At 41.9% G+C, this 18,491-nt stretch overlaps 1 protein-coding gene across 3 annotated transcripts in view; it reads right to left on the reverse strand.

The window, feature by feature from the left end:
- Positions 1–6,336: 6,336 nt before the first annotated feature.
- FAM174B (family with sequence similarity 174 member B) overlaps positions 6,337–18,491 on the reverse strand; it is a 137,465-nt gene continuing 125,310 nt past the window's right edge. For 2 of the 3 annotated variants that reach the window (XM_069222747.1, XM_069222748.1), the window contains one exon: positions 6,337–13,850. Coding sequence is in view for 2 of the 3 variants with exons in the window: in XM_069222748.1 (XP_069078849.1) it covers positions 13,847–13,850 (4 nt within the window). In the remaining variant the exon portion in view is untranslated. The remainder of the gene's footprint in view (positions 13,851–18,491) is intronic. The other variant, XM_069222750.1, reaches the window with a different exon arrangement.

Genomic DNA, 18,491 nt, shown 5'->3' on the forward strand with positions numbered 1-18,491 from the left:
TTTTGGTGGAGGGACGACTAGCTGCCAAGGTTATATTACAGACTTCGAGAGGAAGGTCGATGTCTGTCACCTGTCATGCTAAATCTCCACCCCAGAAGGTTTGGGTAGAGAACCTTTCCCTGCTGCTGCGACAGAAGATCCTCCTTAAGGAGCAGTCTGATGGACTGATGGCCATGTTCAGTAGCTTGGGATACCAGACTTTACGTGCCCAGTCCGGCACCACAAAAGTGACTTGGGCCCGGTCATTTTTGATCTTCTTGAGAACTCTGGGCGGAAGTGGTATCGGTGGAAAGACATACAGGAGACCCAAGTTCTGCTCGAGACAAAAAGATACTTTGGAAACTCCAATGCGCAAAACTGCTGACACTGTGCGCTCTCTGCAGAGGCAAACAGATCAAACCACTGCTGAAAGGGACATTGTGCCACCTCTGGATGGAGATGTAATTCGTGATCGACTAAGCATTGTCAGTGGAGTTTGTCTGCTCTGGCTTTCAGAGTCCACCAGATTTTGAACCAACAGGGAATGGCCCTGTTGTTCCAGCCATGTCCAGGGGTGCAGAACCTCCTGCCAAAGGATCCCCGACCTCACCCTGCCCTGCTTGTTGCAGTACTACATGGCAGAGGTGTTGTCCGTAAACACCTGCACTACCTTTCCCTTGAGAGAGGGAAGAAATGCTTTCAATGCTAGTCTGATCACACGGAGCTCCAACAGGTTGATGTGGAGGCCAGACTCTACTGAAGGCCAGATACCTCTGATGTCCACCTCTCCCAGATGGCTGCCACAGCCCAGGAGTGAAGCATCTATCAATACTGTCACATCTGGTTGGGGAAGGGAGAGGGATCAGCCTTTGACCTAATCGCAGTTCGTTAGCCAATAATGCAGATCTTGTGCAGTTCCATCTGATTTCTGGACCATGACGTAGAGATTCCCCTGACGGTGGCCCACTGGAACTTCAGGTCCCACTGCAGACCCCACAAATGCCATCTGGCATGTTTCACCATCAGGATGCCAAAGACAATGAGGCCCAGCAGACTCAGAGTCATTCCCACCAAAATCCAGGATAGAGGCTAAAATATTGGTATCATAGACTGAATATGCTGGACTCGTCACTCGGGAGGATAAGCCTGAAACAGTACTGTGTCCATAACAGCTCCAATGAAAGGGAGCATCAAAGAGGGAGTCAGGTGTGACTTTGGCACGTTTATTGTGAACCCCAGCAAAAGTAGGAGGTCCGCCATAGTCTGGAGGTGGGAGACGACAGCCTGGGGTGAGCCCGCCTTCAACAGCCAGTTGTTGAGATAGTGGAAAACTAACACACCCTTTTGTGCCGATAAGATGCAACCATCACCCTCACCCTGGTGAACATCATAGGGGGGCTGGTAAGACCAAAGTGGAGCACAGTGAACTGAAAGTGCTCGCAGCCTACCATGAACCTCAAGTAACTCCTGTAGGCAGGCAGGACAGGAATATGGAAATAAGGGCCACATGTAGGTAGGTTCCGAATTGTGACTTGCAAATTGGGAGTCAGAGAGACTCCCAATTTGCGAGTCGCAATTCGGAATGTAGGATGGTGTCCCTGACACCATCTGCGACTCGCAAGGGGATCGCAAAGGCCCACCTCATTAATATTCATGAGGTGGGTCACAATTTGCGACCCTCTTGCGAGTGGCGGCATTCACAGGGATGGTGGTCTGCTGCGGACAGCAGACCACCATGTCTGTGACTGCTTTATAATAAAGCAGTTTTTTTATTTTTTGTAATGCAGCCCGTTTTCCTTAAAGGAAAATGAGATGCATTACAAAAACGGAAAATGAAACGTTTTTGTTTCATTTTTTTCAGAGCAGACAGTGGTCCTTAGGACCACCGCCTGCTCTGAAAAAATGTTTGCAGTTCCATTCACAACGGGGAAGGGGTCCCATGGGGACCTCTTCCCTTTTGCGAATGGGTTACCACCCATTTTAAATGGGTGCAAACTGCGATTGCTTTGAGACCACGTTCGCGGTCACAAAGCAATCCTGCATAGCACAGCGACTCGCAATTAGGAAGGGGACACCCCTTCCTAATTGCGACTCGCAAACCCGTTTTGCGATTCGGTAACCAGGTTACTGAATCGAAAAACGGGTTTTGTGCATTGCAAACAGCATTTTGCACATCGCAAACAGCAATTTTCGCTGATTGCGATGTGCAAAATGCTTCCTATATCTGGCCCCAAGTGTTCAGCAAGTCCAACACTACCATGCAGTCTCCTGGGTCCAGGGCAGAAACAGCATGAGGCTGAGCAAACATTTTGAATTTCTCCTTCTAGCGGAAGAGATTTAGAGATCGAAGGTCTAGAATAGGGCGGAGGCCCTTGTCCTATTTGGGTACCAGAAAGCAGCATGTATACCAACCATGACCTACTTATGGCACAGGAACCCTCAATGGATCCGTTGGCCAAGAGAGCTGTAACCTCTTCGTGGAGAAGTGCCAAATGATCCTCCATCGTCCAATCGTAGGATGGTGGCATGGATGTAAGGGTAGTCTTGAAGGGTAGGGAGTAGCCCCTTTGTACTATCTGCAAAACCCACCTGTCTGACATGATGGATTGCCAGCGAAGCAGGTGATGGCAGATCCTGTCTCCGACTGGTCCCTTGTGGGGAAGAGTCAGACTAAGTAGGTTTGGAGGCAGCTGCTGGGGAGAAGGGGTAAGGGGGAGACTGGCCAGACAGCTGGCTCCCTGATCCACAAGGTCAGTGAATCCCAAGTCCCCGGTCATGCAGAGGCTGGGCAGCATGTGCGTCCCTGTGGCAGGATGAGAAAGGATGCAGTTGTTCGCTCCTTCCAAAGCCACAAAAGGGGCGAAAAGCAGACTGAGGGGGACGAAGAGCTGCTGTGAGGCCCAAGTATCTGGCCATAGCACGAGAATCCTTGAAGCACTTGAGTGCAGAGTCTGCTTTTTCTCAGAAGAGATAGGTGACTTCACAAGGCATGTCCATAAAGTTGGCTTGGACATCCCCCAAAAAGCCGGATGTCCTCAACCAGGCGTGGCGCCTCATGGCTACTGTCAATGAACCCACTCTCTGCCCAGTGAGTCGGTCGTGTCCAGTCCACATCAGATTGTGAACTTTGCTGCTTCTCTCCCAGCTGCAGTTTCTTGAGAAAGTACAGCCCAGGACTCCTTCGGAACCTGTGGCAGCACTTGTGCAAGGGTATCCCACAGCATGTGGGAGTAATGGCCCAAAAGACATGCAGTGTTCACAGACAGTAATGCCAGGCTGGCAGAAAACAACATCCTCCCAAGTGTGTCCTGCTCCTTGGATTCCCTATCTGGGGGGTGCAGAAGAAAATGCACCATTTGAAGTGGAGGCTTGGATAACCAAGCTCTCAGGAGCTAGGGTCGCCCAGAGTGGGGTGATGGCAGCGGGCAATTCTCCTGTTCACAGTACATCTGTAAGGGACTCATTGAAGGGGGGCAGGGGTTTGGAGGATGAAGCTCCAAGTTGAAGCACCCCTGTCAGGAGGTTAGTCCTAACTGCCACCGAAGGCAACCCAAAGTCCAGGACCTCATCTGCTCTTCGCACCACCATAGAATTTAACACTCCCTCCTTTGTAGCCACGGTAAAGGGAGAAAGCATGCCGGTATTTCGGGAGGTATCCAGACCACTGTCTTCACCCAAGTCTGGGTGTCAGTCCATAGGGTCTTGGGGCTGGTATTCCTAATGGTCTAGCAACCCCTTCCATTCCTCATCATAACTAGGGGCCAGATGTACTAAACTTTTTGCACGTCGCAAACATCAAATGTTGTTGTTTGCGACATGCAAAAAGCACATTGCGATGCTCAAACCCCATTTTGCAATTCGGTAACCTGGTTACCGAATAGCAAAACAGGATTGCGATTCGTAATTAGGAAGGGGTGTTCCCTTCCTAATTGCGAGACGCAGCGCGATGTTGGACTGTTTTGTGACCGCGAACGCAAAACAATCGCAGTTAGCACCCATTTCACCCTTTGTGAATGGCATTAAAATCATTTTTCCAGAGCAGACAGTGGTCCTATGGACCACTGCCTGCTCTGAAAAAATGAAACGAAAACGCTTCATTTTTCATTTTTGTAATGCATCTCGTTTTCCGTTTAGGAAAACGGGCTGCATAACAACAACAAAAAACTGCTTTATTTAAAAGCAGCTACAGACATGGTGGTCTGCTGTCTCCAGCAGGCCACCATCCCTGTGAGTGCCGGGAGTCTCAAGGGGGTCGCAAATTGCGACCCACCTCATGAATATACATGAGGTGGGCCTTTGCGACCCCCTTGCGAGTCACAGATGGTGTCTGGGACACCATCCTACATTCCGATTTGTGACTCGCAAATTGCGAGTCGCTCTGACTCGCAATTTCCAAGTCGCAAATCGGAACCTACCTACATCTGGCCCCTAGTCCATAGGAAAAAGGCTCAGGATCCAACATAGAAGGTACGGCTCCTGTTGGCGTTGCACGACATCCATCCAGATCCATATTGGAGTCGGCAATGAGAGTTGGGACGCGACGCCCAGGGACAGAGGCGGCACCGGGAGCCTCAGTGTCAGGACCGGCATTGGGGGAAGGTCGAGGTCGGTGCTGTCTAAGATCCAAGTATGGGTCCATGGGTGTCCTTCGGAGCTGAAGCCGAAGCAGCCAGCGTGGAACCCAAAGGGCCCCTCCGCACTCCAAGGTGGCCTGAAGGCGCACCAGTGGTGTCGGACTGCCCAAAATGAGGCGCATTGTCTCATAGAGCTCCTTGAGTTGGGCAAGGGTTGCTTCATCTCCCAGAAACTCAGGGAAGCACTAAGTCCGCCCAGGCGCAGGCTCCGTGGAGGGTGGCGTAGAACAACAATGCTTCCGCTGCCTTGTCTTATCAGCCAACGGACAAGGGGAAGTCTAAGTACGTTTCATCTTCTTCAATGTCTTCTTATGCCTCGACTTACCCGATCAGTGTGAGGACTTAGAGTGGGACAACGACAAGGGGGGACTCCACAACTGTTCTTGTGATGTTCCTCTCAACCGGGATCTCGACCTGAGCATAGTGCAGTGTTGGGCTGCCATCAGCTTCAGGAACCTCTCCCTTAAAGACTTAGAATTCATGGCCTGCCACTCTGAGCACAATTTCGGGTTGTGGTTGCACTCCAGCATACGAGGTGCAGATCCATCATAGACATTGCCCAGTGACAAGACCCACAGGGCTTGAACCGTATCCTCCTTGATGACATCCCTTGACACATCAGGAGTTAGCAACGCGAAAAAACTTCGATAAAAAGTCAAAAAAGGCCAGACAAAAAATTTACTGAGGGGTAGATCTCTTCAGATCAGCGCTGGCTGGCAAAGAAAGAAAGGAACTCACGAAAACACGCCGGGGTGGTGCATATATAGGACCTGTGATGCTCTATCCAGCAAGGATGATGCCAATGATGGACGCAGAGCCGATTGACACCACCTAGCAGCACACAGGGGTACTGCTCAAGAAAAATCTCTGGATCCAGGCTTACGCCTGGGGGGACATTCTAAGGTAAGGAATCTGCAACTAGATGATTCTATCAGATTAGGAAACATCTTTACTATACTCATTGGGTGAATGGCGACCACTGGCTCCAGTACCTATGTCCCTTAGGGTGAAATGTGCAAGCTACATAACTAAATATCTGGATTTCTAGGGGCGAGTATAAAGTTTATAAAGACAATCTGAGTTCCTTTGCAAATAAAGTACAGGCAAATGTCTGCTGCTGGAGTAAATGCCCCCTTGCCACCCTTTGGTAAAGCTGTGTATAAAATGAGCACCCTTCCTAGATTCTTATACATAGAAAAAACACCCCTAACCATATACCCCGTAGCTTCTTTTCAAAAACAGACTTTTTAGACCACCAGAGCATTAATGTGGCCGGGAGGCACCCCACATACAGCACTAACGACAGTACAAAAACTGACATAAAAGGAGGTATAGCACTGCCAAACATACTTACATACTACAGGGCCGCACAACTCTGTGTTGTGAATAATTCGGCATACACAATCAGAGGAGCCAGCATTCAAAATTCCAATATCCATCAGGACCCATCCTCCCCACCCCCATACTGGCTTCAGTTCTGGAAAGAGTTGAAAAGACAGACCCCTTTAAAGAAAAACTACATTGTGATGTAGTAACAGTCTACAAACCAGCGACCTCTCAAATCACTTTTTGACTGCATCCTTGTCCTTGACCCTGTACTCAGATTTTGCTGCATTTGGCTAGGAATGTGCTAGACACATGTCACATACATACATACTAATTTTGAAGTCAGATGGGAATTTAGAAAAGCACATTTTTCAAAATTGAATCGTTTGACAAAGACTGATTCATGAGATTGTTTATTTAAATTGTAACAGGTTTGCTTTAATAGATCTCTTGGTTCCTGAATTGATATCATCTAAGTATTCTGTCAAGCAAGAACATTATCTTACCAATATTAAACTGTTATGTATACAACACATGGATCAAATTAATGCAAAATATCAGCATGACAAAATAAGGTAATACAAATTTTCAACCAATACAAATGTTGTATAAATTCGCAAAAACCATTCTATTCATGTGAAAAATAGAAATTGTTAGTTTAATATTATCTGATGGCACTTAAACATCACAACACATTTCATTTCCAGCATCCGTCTTCTGCGTAGAAATTATACTTCTTGTGTTCGGAATGTTTATATTCAATGTTAATATTTACAATTTGTGTAGATATAAATTAATAATAAAAACAAATGTTCATTCAACATTCCTGTCTCTTTGAGATTAGAATAAAAGGAAAAAGAATGCACCAGTAGTGATGCAAGTTAGGAGAACAACTCATAGAGAAAGGTAGAGGTAATGGAAATGCAACAACCAACATGTATAGGGCTTTCAAAACATAAAGAGGCAACCAACTGCCTGCCACCACCAAATTTTTAACACAAAAACGTATTCCATTTACTTTATCTTATTTCATAACATCAATAAATGTAAAATAAAAAAAACATTATGCATTTTAAAACAAGAAGCAACGCGAACAGCAGCAAATATTGAGATTTACAATACAATCACATTTTGCAGTTTACTTGGCAGCATAGGTTTTCTTGAAAATATAATATTTTACATGACTTTAGTGGTTAACAACCACGGCAGGTTCATAAAGAAACGTGATTGGCTTTACACATACTTTGCAATCACGCGTAAATCTATCTTTAGAGTCTGAGTAAAAATATATTTATATATACATTTATATTAATTCTATTGAGAAATATATTAAGTAGGTATTCAAATCTAACTGCGTTACAAACCCAGAACCTGAACAACAGCATGAAAACTTTCAAGAGACAATATAAACTTCTTTAGACTCAAAAGAACCTATCAACATTTGACATAGGGTAATTTGGCTCCAAGTGCGAAAAAGCAAGAACATTTAACTTTAGGCTGCATTCCACTAGTTATTTCTGGTTTTTATTCCATTTCTTTGCATGAGTTACACTCTTAATCATTCCTTCGGGCATACTTTTACATCATGTGAGAGCACCAACAAGCATAAATTAGCCGTGTAAACACATGTTGCAAAAACAGGGGTAGAAGGCCCTGTGTTTTTGACATTATGGTAATCTATATGTCCACAGAGCAATTCTGTAAAAGATAACAGGCAAAACATTTCTTAGCAATAGCTATACTGTTTTTAGAAGATTACCAGCATTCTCTAGAAAGGTAATCAAATCTTTCATCCCTGTATATTTGGAACTATATACTGTGACATCCAGGCTATAGTAAAAGACAAAATACACCAAGAAGATCAGCACTGCCGGCATTGTACATAGTTCCAGATATCACCTGCTTTGTGCCTCTCTGCTTCACTGTTTCTAGCCTACCACAGCACCAGGATGCTTGCTCAAAGGTGATAGTTGTGCTTTACAAAAAAATATGACATCGCGTTTTATAATAACATACACACACATTTGGGAGACTTCCATAGGTCCTGAATGTGTATATATCTCTTAAAAATATTCAGTTTAAAAATATCTGCACAGAAATATAAGAAAAGTCTTAGGAGCCTGAATAATGAAGTTGATCCCTGCCTTAAAGCAGTCTTTCACTATCAGGTGTAACTTAATGTAGCGTACTTTACGCTATATTTATATGGCGTCAGTAGAGCCATAAGTCTGTGAACTAGACGTTCATAACTTCCTGACTGTGTATAACTTGCATACTTTTAAAATGTATTGCAAGTCACACTTGCATGTGTTCCCAGGAGTTTGCGGAGTGGTTAGGAAAATCTGGAAAATGTGGTGGAAACCCACTCAGGCGTAACTTAGTGGATAACCACAAACATTTGTTAAAACACTTCCCATACTTTTCAGGACATTTACATTGCACATGAAAGGTTCAGGGGTACATACATAAAAATCAAATTTTGTACGTTTTGAGAGTGTGGCAGGAATAGATGGTAGAATATTGTAAGGCAATATATTGATAAGTAGAAGTAAAAATAATTTTAAAAAACTGGAAATGTTTCCCCACAAGTAAACATCTGCACATACTTATAAGGAAACTGGTGTATGTATGTGTGCTTCATAAATACCATCAACCTACACCTATTCCTTCTAACAGTCGTCATGTGTTTGGTAAAATAATTTCATCTGTAGCGCAGACAGGTTCAACAGTGTATGCCACAAATTACAACTGTCTTCCGAAAATCAAGCAGACCGATGATCACGGAAAATTGGTAACCTCTACCCTGAAAGTCCACTGTTTGCCATACATGGGTTTACTTGCCTGAAAAGCAGGACACATTAGGAACTTGCCAGATCAACTTCGCAATCGTTACTACCTGTTTTTAACATCCCTCCATGCAAGCATTTTCAATGAATTGTAAGCATATTTTATATAGAAATATAGATGGGTAACAGTGAATTACGGGGATGTTTTCACCAAGGGGCTCTGAGTGACGTGAAATAGACAAGAACGAAGCTCAAGTTGTCTATGATGTCACTCATAGTCCCTCGGAGAAAAAGCTCTCCGTAATCCATTTTTTACTAAAATATTATGTTGTCTATGGCAGTCAAAATAATCTTTCCCTGCATTCAACAGCTACTCAGGGGCAGAGTCATAATGCGGGAGCCATGAAAACCATGGCTTCTCCTCCTGTCACAAATTTAAAAAAAAATACTTGGCCTCCTGCCACCCACCTACTCCCTGTGCCTCCCCTTTGCTTCTCTTCAAAAGCTGCTCTCCCTGTGTTCAAGTGCGACTCTAACGGGCTCTCATACAGCCTGGCAGAGCAGCTTGGAACTCCGTCATAATGTAGCAATTTTAACAAGTTCTGTTAACCACCGTTGCGACTTCATAGCAGTGAATTACTGGACTTAGAATCCAGTCATTCACGCTAATGGCACTCTATGAGAGCCATGCATAACAAGGATATCATATTAAGGGGCTCCATATTCCCCTCTTTATACTCACTTAACCTCACTAAATTTAGCAAGAAAAATCTGAGTGGACTTCACGTTTGGAAAAATTCATTAATCATTTAACAGGTGCCAAAATCCTATAGGTCACTAAAATGACTCCGAGATCAGGACTTTCTTGAAATTCAAACTTGCAAACATTGCTGTTTTTAATTCAACAACATCCCGATAAATATCCTACGAGGGCAGAATTTATCTTGAATAATTCTAAAATCAATACCTTTAGGGCCAGAACTCTCTAAATTACACATTTAAACATGCTATGGCCCTTGCCTTCTTTGCCAAGGGGATTATAATTCCGCCTTTGTTGCTGTGATTATCACATTAACAAAAAAACGTACATGCACTCTGCAAAACGTGTGAATTTCACAGTGTCCTGCTGAACCTTTATCCAATTGCAAAGTTCCTGGAAAAAAGATTACTGTCCCTTTCAAGAGATTGCTCAGCATAAATATATTTAAACCCCAGAAATCGTATGGTAGTACAAAGCGTTACGAAATGACTATGGAAACGTAAGCATGATTTTACGGCCAATACAAAAGCCTCAGGAAAACACACTTTTAAGTTTGTGGTCAAACCGGGAAAAGGAATATAAAATGTAAAATGTTTTATGTGTTTCCACGTTTGTCATGAAATGTCTGATTCCATGGCAGACGAAGATCGGTCAGAAGAATTGAACACAGAAGTTCGAATAAGGTTCAAGGCATGCCTTTGATCCGCAAATAATAAGCCTATCTACACACTTCCAATTGATTATCCTAAACAAGAGTGTTTCCAGTTTATTTCCCCGTTTGTATGGGAAACATCCAGGGCACATATTTGTACAATTTACAGAATTATTAAAGAGATATAGTGATTTAATAAACATTTAAATAACAAATGAATCCTAACGTTAAGATTTTTTAAAGCAGAATGACAGCTATTTAAAAAACATAAAAGGCATATGTAAAAAACGCACACTCTCAAACATAAAAAAAATCACAAAAACTTAAACCCACAAAAAATGACTACAGTGAAACGTACTTGAGCTAATGCAATGCACTTTTTACAACCACTCCTCCATCTAACTTCCTTGCAAGTTTTAGTAATCAGAGCACTCAAGCATGGCATGAAGGCTACCCACAAAGTTGACCAACTGTGTATGTTGGCATTGGAAATTATCTAGTAAACTAAATAAGTCTGATCTCGGATGTGTAAATTGGTAGCCATCTAGATAATCATACGGCAAAAACGAGGCTGCCATTAACAGGACATGGCTGATCTAAGATGAGATCATTTCTATTCAACCCTCTACTTTTGTCATTCAAGATAAATGTGGGCTTCCTGCCTACTGGAGACTGTGACAACATGACCAGGCCGCAAGAATTTCACGTGGTCAGCAGTGCTCACGGTGTTTTAGTCTGCACTAAAGAGAACAGGCTGAGTAGGTGTGACATGTTTATGATCAGTATACACACTCTTCACAAAGTCTCATGGGCATACCACATTGCTGAGATGGTTGTACAGGATAAATGACAGGTGCAAGCTTTAGAACGGATTCGAATGGAAATCTACATTTGTCTGCGAAATGAAAATAATGTAAACAAATAATATCTATTTGAAATCTAGATGTCATGGTATGGAAAGAATAGTGATATTTACCTGCACCTAAAGATAAATATTTCAACCAATAAAAATTCCAAGTAATCCTCCTGGACTGACTGAGGTTCTACTTGTTTTAAACGTTATTTATAAAGATCATAACGCATATGAATAGGATGGAGGCCCAAGCCGATGGCCAAAGCTTTGTGAAATTCTGAGCACTCTGAAAGTACTGGGACTGACGCATATCATGGAAACTTGCAAATGCAAATATCAAATTCGTGCACAACTCCACGTGTACATCTATGGGGCTTGGCAGCTCCATGTGTACATTTAGCGGGTTTGTCAGCTGCACACGTATATCTCTGGTGTTCATCAGCTCCATGTGTACCTCTGCGAAGGTAGACATTTACATCCATTCATTCATTCTGACCCAACTTTCATTGAACTCTGGCCAGCTACGGCTCACAAATTCAACAGTGCCATGTTCCTGTTCAAACAGTAGTAACTGTAAAAGGTGAAAGGTTTCATGAGGTCTGCGGTGCCAGTCAGATTTTTTCCTCCAGGCTCATCTCCCTGTTGGAGATAACAGTATTTTTATGAGATGTAGAAGGAGAAGATACAGTTTAGTCCTTAAGATGATTTCTTTGCAAACTAAAGATATACTTGCCAATCTTATGAGTCTGGGCAAATTACTTCATGTTCTTCCGCCTAAAACTGTGAATATGTGGAAAACCAGGCATTATCTAGTACTGCACCAATTCTGTGTGTCTTGCCACTTTCTTCATCACACCCTAGTTGCAATCATACCCCGCATACAGACCACTGTTGTTTGTACATCATCTGCTGCAGTAAAAATCTAGCATGTAATGAGGTAGATGTGTAGCACATCAAATACCCACAAAAAGAATACAATAGCTTATTAAGTCATAACAAAAAAATCTTTAGATGGTTAAGCCTCTTTATGAAACATACCCACTAGAGCAATAATGTGAGTACGTTGTGGTAAGGAGAGATCATTTAATTATGCCTTTAACTCTTTTGGTTTACCTTTGTGCACACGGCCGAGCAAAATAAATGAATTGGCAAAAACCACATAGAGAGTGAACATGACTAACATCATGGAACTCCTGAAATCCAGCTCAAGGGCAAGTGTTATACTGCTCTAGTGGTGAAAAAGTAGTTCTATTTGATCTGGCACAAAGTCTGTTGCTATTTCATTAAAGAAAGAAAACTTGATTTGAAAAACTCCATACACTTGGACCTAAGAAACATGAGAGCTCTGGGACTTGTCAAAGGTCACCCAAACTCTTCAGTCTCAGGACTGAGACAAAGAACAGATAGTTCCACCTCCTCCACCAAAGTGTACTGTAAATATTAAGTGGAGCAGTCTCAGCAGAAAACATGAACAGCTATCTCCAACTGTAATGGGCACCTCAGTACAAACAAAACTAATCATCTTGACTCATTAAACTATTAAGACATTATAGCCGTAATTCACATGACCATTAGGCCAAGTTTGTGTATTCAATGTCCTTCTCCCATTTGATTGTCGCACCTAAACACTGTGTTTGTTAAATATTAAACACCAGACACACACACACAATATGGATATGAAATATCAAATTCAAGAGGAAAACAAAATAAATGACCAAAAACAACAGAGCCCTTCGATTCAGAATGTCTGACTTTATGTCTTTATGTGTAATAAACTGCCATCCCGTGGTGGGGTTGGATCAGTCTCAATTGCAACGGCCCCTATCCTTGCTTGTATGGTTATTTTCTTTTTTACAAGCAGTGCTGGTGAAAGTGTTGACCATTAAAGTGGAATGTAATCACTATCAAAATGTGGTTCCCAGGTCACTCAATTGTCCATACTTTGAAGAAATTGTGCTCCTTCGTGAAGACACCAGGGGATGATAAATACATTTTGATGACGACTTTTGTTGTATATGCTTCAATCAATTTCCACAATTTTTTATATTTAAATTTACCTTTAAGATATTTGTTTAAAAAAACTTTGCTAAGCAGAATATAGTTCTAAGTTTTAACAGAACAAAAGCTACTCAAAGGCAGCCATAAAGGAAATAATTGGCGAATTCAGAGGAAGGAAAATACATAAAAAAAAAAAATCTAACTCCTTTTAACTGAAACACAGTTCACTGTTGCTCTCTTAAATGCAGCATTACAATCTTGGGTTTTGCATTTATTAAAATAAGTTAGCAGTTTTTCAAGCTATAGTCAAGAATAATATAGATGATCTGTTGAATGTTAATTCATATGCAGACTCTCCCTGTTAATTAGTGTTATCACTGCAGAGTTGGTACTGAAGATAAAGCACATCTTTGTTCCAAGGTCTCTGGGGCGGCAGAATATTTTTCAGTTAAACACAAGCCCTTCCAAGCTCTTTTGTAATGGTAAAATATAGTACCATACACATATGCGAATATACACATAGATTATGAGTGTAATAATATATGCGTACAGATGCCTATGGATGTATGTTTGTTTGTTGTATTGAAAGCTCTAAAAAACACAGTGTTCGTAGAAGGCAAGACATCAAGGCTATAGTACGTAGGGTCTTCACAGAGGACGCCTGGGCATAGCCTTAGTAGGTGAAGACCTGTTGGCTGCTTGGATTCTTTTCATTAATATAATAGTGTATGAAGATATACTGATTTTGCTTTTGGGTGCCACAGGGACGATGAAGTCGATCCACCTTCTTTCTTGAGGCTAGAAAATGGCTCATGTTGTCTTGCCAACCGTGTTTCCTGACGTCAGTGACATGCTGGTTTACCTGCCATGAAAGGAAGATACAGATAGAGTGATTAAAAATTATATTAACTTCCATGTCCTAAAGTTGTACCATTTTCAGGCAGATCAGATAATACTTTAACCACAACTCAATAAAGTAATGTTCATAGGATGTTGCCTTCTATTTGCACAGGAATATTACATGCACTGGTGGCTGGTGTTTTTTTAAAGTGACGGGACACAACACCAGTCCCATATTCCAGCAAGTGAGTAAAACAAACACACCAAACATCTTTTAGGAGGGCTCAGGGCCAGTCCTCCGTCCGATCCAGAAACAGTTTTGAATTACGGGGTCAAAGAGAGATTTCTGAAGCATAATTTTAACAAAGACAAGCTAAAAAGCCTTAGACTCTGAAAGGTCTCTCTTGAAATGCTACCCTGCATTCACTGTGTGTCAAGCAAGCCTGTACCTCCCCGGGAGATGACCACAATTTATTTCTAACTTCACGTAGATGTCCCCCATATGTCAAGAATTATCTTCAGTATGCTAGGGCAAACACTATAGCACTATGTCGTAGGACTCTACGTTATGGTAACAATTACTAGCAAGTTTCTAGTCTGAATAATCTCTAAGTGTGCCACAGGTGCCATTAGTGCTTTAATATGCCAAAAACTAGTTTACCCATGGCATTCTACTATGGGTAAATTCTTTCCCACTCACCATAGGCCAAGAGTGACCTCTCCTACTGCGTACTACATAAAAACCATGAAATGTCACACAGATTTTCTGGTGTTGACTGCCACATGCATGGAAGGACATGCGGGGCTGTCTTGTGCATCAGGAGTTCAAATGGGTTTATGTGGAGACATAACACCAAGTCAAAACTATCTCACCAAGTCAAATCTATCCCTCCTAATCATTTCAGTTAACTCATGATATTGAAGCCACACAGTCATATGTTCTTAGTCTTGTGAAAATCCTATTAAAAAAGAAATCCAAAATATTAATGCATCAAGATATTGATGGTTGATTACCTGTCATAAAAGAAAAATTGAGGCAGCTGATTGACTGTGCAATGATCAGTAAAAAGCTGAAAGAAATTCCAGCAAAGGCTATACATACTATAGGAAAGAAAACATATACAGAGGTTTTTCATCTAACAATTCAACTTAATTCTTTTTCTTGAACAATACAAGTTGTGGTTGGCCAACATTTGCAAGATAAGCCTGGAAGCAACAGAAAAGCCCGACAGTGGCAAAATTATACAGACTGTAAAACACAAGGTTCAAAAACAAACATACACGTGGGGAAATGGCAAGTGACTCAAAAATGTAATCACTTGATCTATGTTTTGTTGTCCCGAGTTTTACATTAACTAAGTCAAACTAAGAATGCTAAAACATTTAATGATGTAAACTATACTTCGACTTCATCTTACCATCATCCAATTTTGAAGTCGTATTCATATTTAAATCAAGCGATATGTTAAATAATAAGAAAACATGCATTGGCAACTCCAATATACGACACTGTGTGGCGTGCAGCCAGCCAAACCTATTACACTAAAGGAGAGAAAAGGTATCTAAAAATGAATCTTACAAAGGGTTGCTTTATTTCCTTCAACATTGGTTGTTGTCCCTGCTCACTTTCGCATACTGCCATGCCAAATTAATGTCGACTGATTTTAGATGTAAAATTGTCCTTAATGCATTCCAGTGAAGACAGAGGAATACCAAATGGTCAGTAGAAAAATTGGTGAGATTACCATACTTCTGTGGTCTGACCAAGATGTGATTGACAATGTGTCAATTTAATAGGAAAAGGTTCTAGAGCAAAAGAAGCTAATGGCTTAATGAAGCTATAACAAAGCCCCTGAAATTAAATATACAATACAATAAGTTCAACCAGAATGGCGCAAGTGCCAAACTCTAAGCAGAAAAATTAAGCAAAACCATCTTTATATACACCTTATGATCAAAGTTGTTACGTTTGCCAACAGTATCTTTTTTTAATTGTCTTGTCTTTTGGCAAGGCCATAAACACCTATCAAATTAATTCTAGTGTTGGTTTGATCTGGTTCAGCAATTGAATTTAATGATTTTGTAAAAATGTGCCTACAAAACGGCAAATGGTAAAGGAGCATAAGTTAGCACTTAACAGGATGAAATATAAAAACCATGACTGGGGAATAAGCGGAAGCAATGCATAGTATAGGTGGCAATCTGTATCCGTCAATTACAATTATCATGTAGGACTTGATGCAGCTCCAGCAGTTTCAGTGCATCTGAAAAGGCGTTTCTTGGGGATTTTCACAACGGAGGATGCCATTCTTGATAGCTTATTTGAGAGGTTGGGAATTAAGGAGGGGAGCAATATAATGGAGGGATAATGGAAAGGCAAGGAGCCAAAGTCTGTAGTGGACCAAAATATTTGGGAGATTGATGATGGAGACTAGGGAATAGGTGAAGCTAGTTTGGTGAGGAGAATCTAGGCCTTGGAGCAAATTGAAAACCAAGCTTAGTAATCTGTATGCAGTGCTTTGTGCTTTGAGAACCAGCCAGTCTGGTGTCTAAAGAGGAATATACTAGGCGCCTGCAAAACGGAATAGGAATTTAATGGTAAAGTTGAGGACATATTTCTTGGGAGAAGATGGACTAATGTGGGAGGCTATAGTAGAGCTTACTAAGAAACCAGGTAGAACGGCTTTAGAAAAACATAACGTGAAGGGAAGAATGATCTTTAGCAAGTCATTTTAAGTTCATTTGAATGTAAAATTACAACCAAATATTTTTGACTGAGGAGGGGGAAATGTTTCTGACTGAGCAGGAGGGAGGTTGTTAGTCAGAGGCAAGCGACTAAAAACATCCTTGTTCTTTCTCACCTTGGTATCACCTTATCCTGTGAAAGACTTAATGTGAGTTCCTGTGTTTATCACCACATGAGTAATAACTGGGATGACCTGATCAGCTGGGACCTGAATCTCTGTCCTTGCCTGGCTCTAAAGGAAACTCAGCAGGCTGACTGAAATTGATGCTGCCCTGGGTAATTGTATATGTAGAATTCTCTGGGGTAACATTGACTTTATACAAGGACCTGATTTGATTCTTTCACAAAACAGAATGATTGAACATTAGCTTACAGTCATCACATTGCCACTCTTTCCATGGTGTGTAAGAATTTGGAAAAGGGTTTACATCCTATATGGAAACATTCCTTAAGGCAAATAGTACTCTGACGTGTGGTGAAATATAGTCTATGTTCTGTGAAGAGGTACATACTTGTCCTAGTAAAACCTTGCCAAGCCTTTACTTCATAAATAGCTTTGTGTTTGTGGAGGTCATACAAACAATTCAATATTAACAAAAATACATCTACCAAGACATATGTGCAAAAAAGCATTCAAATGTAATTCTTGTTCCAAATAGAAACACTGTAGACAGACAAGTTGCTTGCCTTCAGTAATGCTCTTTCTGGTGGATACTGGACCTAACTGCACACGCCTCACCTTGTGAATACCCACAGGTGCCAGACTGGATCTGTAGAAGTTTTACATCAATTCCCTTGAGGGTCAGTAGGTGAGATTGTGTGGCTCTGTGTAGACTCCTTCACACCCTGTAAGTAATGACTGAGCCACATATAACTGCCATCAGTTTAGATGCTGAGTCATTGGTTGCTCAGGCTCACAGTGTGCAGGTCTCTAAACTGGGCCCTTTCAAACATGGAGAAAGGAGTCCATTTCACAGAACACGAAGGCGGGAGAATCAGTGAGGAATCTGCAGCGAGATAGAGTATCCACACGAAGAGTGTTACCAAAGGTAAGTAACTTTTTCTTGTGATGGATACTTCTAACCACAGAGTCCTCACCTTGTGAACAGATGCCAAAGCAGTCCCTCTCAAGGTGGTGAGTTTGCAGAATTATTCAGATTAAAAAGTCCTGCAGGACTGAACGGACAAAATGTCCCTGCCAGCAGGCCTCCCTATCAAGGAAGTAGTGTCTCTTGAACATGTGAATTGATGCCCACATTGCAGCATGACAGATAACAAGGACAAGTACTCTGAGTGCCAATACAGTGTTAGAATCCATGGCCCAATGTGATAAAGCCCACTGGGGACTGCTTCCTGGCCAACGCCCAGCAGATTTTGATGCAGAGGACTTTCCACCTTGATATGGTTCTCTTCTGCACTGCTCTAATCTTCGTTCCCCCTGCGAACCCACAAAGTGCTGACCGTCCACTCAATGGCCCTTGGTGTGACTGATATAAAAGCTCAAACCTCCCTTGGGATCCAAAGGATGAAGCCTTTCTTCATCTTTCAAAGGATGCGGTGGATCAAAGAATGCTGGAAGGGTGATGGAGTGTCCATCACAGAAAGGCATCATAACTTTGGGCAAGAATGCAGCATTAGTTTGCCTGGAAAAAAAGGAGGTATATGATTGCTGGACAGACAGCAATTGCAACTCACTCATGAGAAGAGCTGATTTTTTTGTTATGATAAAGACTGTTGACAGTTTTACAAGACTCAAAGCAAAGCTGAGCATTTTGTTCAAATGGGGTGCATATATGAGTATGTGAGAACCAAATTAAGGTCCTACTGAGGCATCACAAGAGGTTTGGTTGAAAACAGGTGCTGTAACTCTTTCGGAAGACTCATCACAACAGGTTATTTAAAAAATGATGGTAGATA

The sequence above is a fragment of the Pleurodeles waltl genome, chromosome 3_1 (assembly GCF_031143425.1).
Source record: "Pleurodeles waltl isolate 20211129_DDA chromosome 3_1, aPleWal1.hap1.20221129, whole genome shotgun sequence".
Lineage (NCBI taxonomy): Eukaryota > Metazoa > Chordata > Amphibia > Caudata > Salamandridae > Pleurodeles > Pleurodeles waltl.